The sequence below is a fragment of the Temnothorax curvispinosus genome, unplaced genomic scaffold, assembly GCF_003070985.1.
Source record: "Temnothorax curvispinosus isolate PA1 unplaced genomic scaffold, ASM307098v1 QBEX01012877.1, whole genome shotgun sequence".
NCBI classification, from domain to species: domain Eukaryota; kingdom Metazoa; phylum Arthropoda; class Insecta; order Hymenoptera; family Formicidae; genus Temnothorax; species Temnothorax curvispinosus.
Window position 1 is genome coordinate 1 of NW_020222657.1, and position 4,539 is coordinate 4,539.

General features: G+C 24.2%; 1 protein-coding gene across 1 annotated transcript; it reads left to right on the forward strand.

Annotated features, from left to right (window-relative positions):
* Nucleotides 1-1,477: 1,477 nt before the first annotated feature.
* Nucleotides 1,478-3,460, forward strand: LOC112462870 (the record flags this gene model as incomplete). Its single annotated transcript, XM_025028933.1, has 4 exons — nt 1,478-1,684; nt 1,979-2,154; nt 2,509-2,569; nt 3,000-3,460. Coding segments are annotated over 4 exons (905 nt in total), but the record flags the coding sequence as incomplete, so codon positions are not given.
* Nucleotides 3,461-4,539: the final 1,079 nt, after the last annotated feature.

Sequence of the window (4,539 nt, forward strand, 5' to 3'; positions counted from 1 at the left end):
AAGAAGTAGTTTAGTTAGTTTCCAAGAAAGATTACATTAAAGTTTGTTTCATCAAAATGCTTTAAATAATGTTTATTTATTGGAATAAAACATTTACTTTTCAATATCTAAATATAATATATAATTCTTAAATAATATATAATTAATGTAAAGAAAACCTGTATAATTGCTTTAAGAAATGTATATAATTGTACATTTTAATTTGTTTTTTATTTTTTACTTTTTTTAAAGCAGATATGTATTTTTCTTACATCAAATAATTTATCTCATTATTCTGTGCTTAAAAATATTAAAATATTAAGTTTCAATATAAGTTTCTTTTCTTTAATATTTTATTACTATAATTTATAAAAATACGATCATTGAATTCATCAATAATCAATATAAATTGCTTAGAATAAAAGTAAAATTAAATGAATTAATATTAAATAAATTATTAAAAATTATTTAAATAAATTAATTCTTGATTAAATAATTTATAATATATGACATAATTCATATTTTCAACAAATATATATTTAGTTATGTTCAAAGTACTTTATTGAGATGAAAGCTAATCTAGTATATCATGTTAATTTATATTCTTTTTTATTTTTATTTATTTTAGAAAATAAAATTGATGACATAGGTTTATTGCAACTGTTAACAAATGAAGAACTCCAAGAATTAATTCCTTGCATGGGAGACAGAAAAAAGATAGAAATACAATTATCACAAAAACCTATTCAACCATTTCAACCTGTGATATTGTCACCCGAAGATTTAGTGGTATGCATTATATATTTGTAATATTTTTTCTAGGATACTATTCTTTAGGATTTTAGGATACTATTATCTAATTTAACTATTCTAAATTAATTTTTTAAAACTATTTTGTTATATATTTTTATATATTTATATATATTTTTATATATTTAGTTATATATTTTTATTTATTCCAATATAGACCTTTTTAACTGTAAAAGTAACTTGTTATTATGTCATACTTGTTTAATATTTTTATTATGTTGCTATTTTTAAAAGTAATTCCTTTTTTAAATACTTATTTTATAATGTTGTTTTCAGATGTCTTTAAATACTGAAATATTAGATTTAATAGAAACAGAACAACCGCTTAAAAAAAAGCCAAAAGTTTCATTGTCTGATGTTGATACAATTTCAACATTATCAAATGTTTCATTGGGGTCTGAATCTGATATACCTTCGACATCATCATCGAATGCTTCATTGATTAAAATGATTGAAGTTTCAAATACTAACAACAAAGACATGAATAATATGATTAATAATGTACTAAATACATACGAAGTTGTAAATTTTAATTTAAAAGATCTATTGAAAAGTCATATTATAGGAAGGGCTATTCTATTAAAGTTTGAAAAAACAAAATCAATTGATAATAAAGATCGCAATAATTTGTGTGACATTATCATATGTCATTTCTTAAATGAAAATAAACGTCTAAATAATTCAACAGTAGGCATTTTGGCTGACAAAATAGTTGAAATTTTTCATGAAAAAAGGAGATCTACGTATTACGTTAGTCCTATTGGAAAAAGTCAATCACGCCACAACAAACCGGAAGTAGCCAGAGGAAAATTAATAGATAAATATAGAAACAAGCTTACCATGCTACGAAAAACTTTGGCAAGTTGTGAAACCTTTACAGTTGAGGAAAAAGAAAGTAAATATGACACATATTATATTAACACTTTGCAGATGAGATACACATTTTTATAATAGTAAAATCCTTTTTTCTTCAAAAGTTTATTAGTATTTACTATAAAATGTAAAAATTATAATGATTGTTTAAAAAGTATTTTTATTTGTACAGTTTGATATTCATATAGATTTGCTTGTTGAAAACCTTCCAAAATATCAAAGTATTAGTTTTTTTTTGGCGAAATTAGCTGCTTTCAAATTGTAAGATACTATTTATGTGTTTACTATAATAACATTTTGTCATTATTAATTTTAGATATATCAAGAGAAATGCAGGACAGTCAAGTATGGCTTAAGCACAATATTGAACCCAAAGATGAAGTTATTCGTCGTTGGAAACTATCTTTTCCAATTAGAAAAATAGGACGATTATCATTAAATGAATATTTAGAAGAATGGCCTATCTTAAGAACACAAGCAGCAATTGATTTAGTAAGTCATTATCGTGTAATCAATTTTTATTGATTTTTGATGAGTTTTTGGTTGATCAAATTTTTATAAAAAGTTGTTCCTTAAGAAATATGATAAATGTACTTATAATTTCTTTTTTTGTTTAAATTTTCTTTAGCACAGCACATATAAATGCTTTTTACAAAAGTTTGCAAGAATATTCTGTAAAAAAATATATGTATCCGCATTTAGAAAATTCTCTACTCTCTTCTCTCATCTTCTGGTTTTTTTTTTCAGATTGACTGCGATTTTAAAGAAAGATTTAACTTATAAGCATCCTTTGATATATGCCAAAAATTTGAGGATTTCTTTACTTACATTTATAATAAACGTAAGGCATTACTTAAGCCATCCGATGAAAGTTTATTTAATTTGCTTGAAGATCAGATAACAACAGGTAAGAATCAATATGGTATCATTAACTTTGTTAAATGTAAAGTAATTGACATACTATTAATAATTACTAATTAAAAGTTAAAATTGAATTATTTTGATCCATATAATACAATTAATTAAAAAACAATAACTTTTATTTTGTAACACATAATTTTTGTTTACTGATTTAAAACGAAATTGTACATAGAAATATTTACAGCACTTATTATTTTAAATGTAGCATTAACTTTTTTGGCATAATATGATTTTCAAGTGATGATTTTTTAAGTTAAAAGTTTTATCTATAAATTGTTTGTATTATAAGCATATGTAATGTTTTTGAACATAATTAAAATTCAAATAATGTCATAACTACTTTAAGTTGCTTTAAAATAGGATTATTAATAATGTATAATATTGCTAATACAAATTAAATGTTTTTACAATTACAGATTCCAAAAACGTAATACGTTCGTATTTGTTATCTTCTTTGGTACCTCCTCGTGGTAGGGCAAAGACAGGCAAGGTCTACTGGAAACCATCTGTATCCGAAGCAAGAGATGGCCTTTTCTTGCAAGTAAAAATCCCAGGTGATATTGAGTCAGCAAAACAAGAAAAGATTGATTTTATGTATAAAAAGGGTTTAACAATTCAGCCGTACATAATAGTAGTTGGTCCCAATTTATGTAATATTCATGCTTTCTACGTTATTATTGATAGCAAAACTTATGAAACAAAGACATTTCTTGATGCGTTAAAATTTTGTTTTGAAGCATATTTTGTTTTGGACTTAAAATACACACCAGAGAGCCAGCATCTCTGGTTTCTTTTACAGTGGGAAGTGTTTAATATTATTTCTGCAAATGACATAAACATTCCTTTTATGAACGATATATTACGGTTTAAAACATAGATATTTAAAACATTGTATGAATAACCACTGAGCTATTTTGGTTTATTAAATTTTGCACACACACGTACATATACATATATACACACATATAAACACACACACACACACACACACACACATATATTTAAATATTATATATATATATATATATATATATATATATATATATATATGCATACACACACAAAAGTATTAATATTGAAACAGATTATTTACAATGGAATGTAACAATATCATTTGTTTTAAATGTTCCAAGACATTTAGAGGTATTGATTCTTTAATTCAACATATAAAACATTTGCATCCGTTTATACAAAGCTTTATTTGTAAGCAAGACAATTGTCACCGTACTTTTCCTCTTTTAAATGGTTTAAAAAAGCACTTAATTAAGAATCATTCAAAATATGAAACGCTTCAACAACTAAATACAGACCAAATTGAAGAATCTAATTCTTTCTGTTCTTCAGAATATCAGAATACTCAAAATTCGTTTATTGACAAACCTCATTTTTCTAAATATTGTAATAATGAACCATCCGATCTTTTTCAAACTGTTCGGAATGCTATTGTTTGTTTGACGTCAAAAATGTACAGTAATTCTTCTTTACCCCGAAACATTGTCCAAATAGTAATAGAAGATGTAAAGGAATTATTTCATTCTGTAATTGCCTGTATAGACCCTATATTAAACAAAGAAAATGTGAATGAATATAACAAAGTTTGTACTCTTTTTAAGGAAATTAATAATACATTTGAAATGTTGGGAACCGAACATAAAAGATTAAAATTTCTGGAAGACAATAGATGTTATATTAAACCAAATGCTTTTTTTATAGGAGAAAGATCAAGTCTTGGCAAAATAAATGAATCTTCTGAAGCAAATATGGTTATTCAAAAATCTGAAGGACAAATAATAGAATTGCATAAAATCTTAAAAGAATTTCTAGAATTACCAAACGTATTTAATGAAATTGTTTCCTATATGCAAAACGAAGAATCTCTATGTGATGAGAATGTGCGTACTTCTATTTTCCAAGGAAACTTATGGAAAAAAGTAAAACTTAAATTTCCAAATAAAA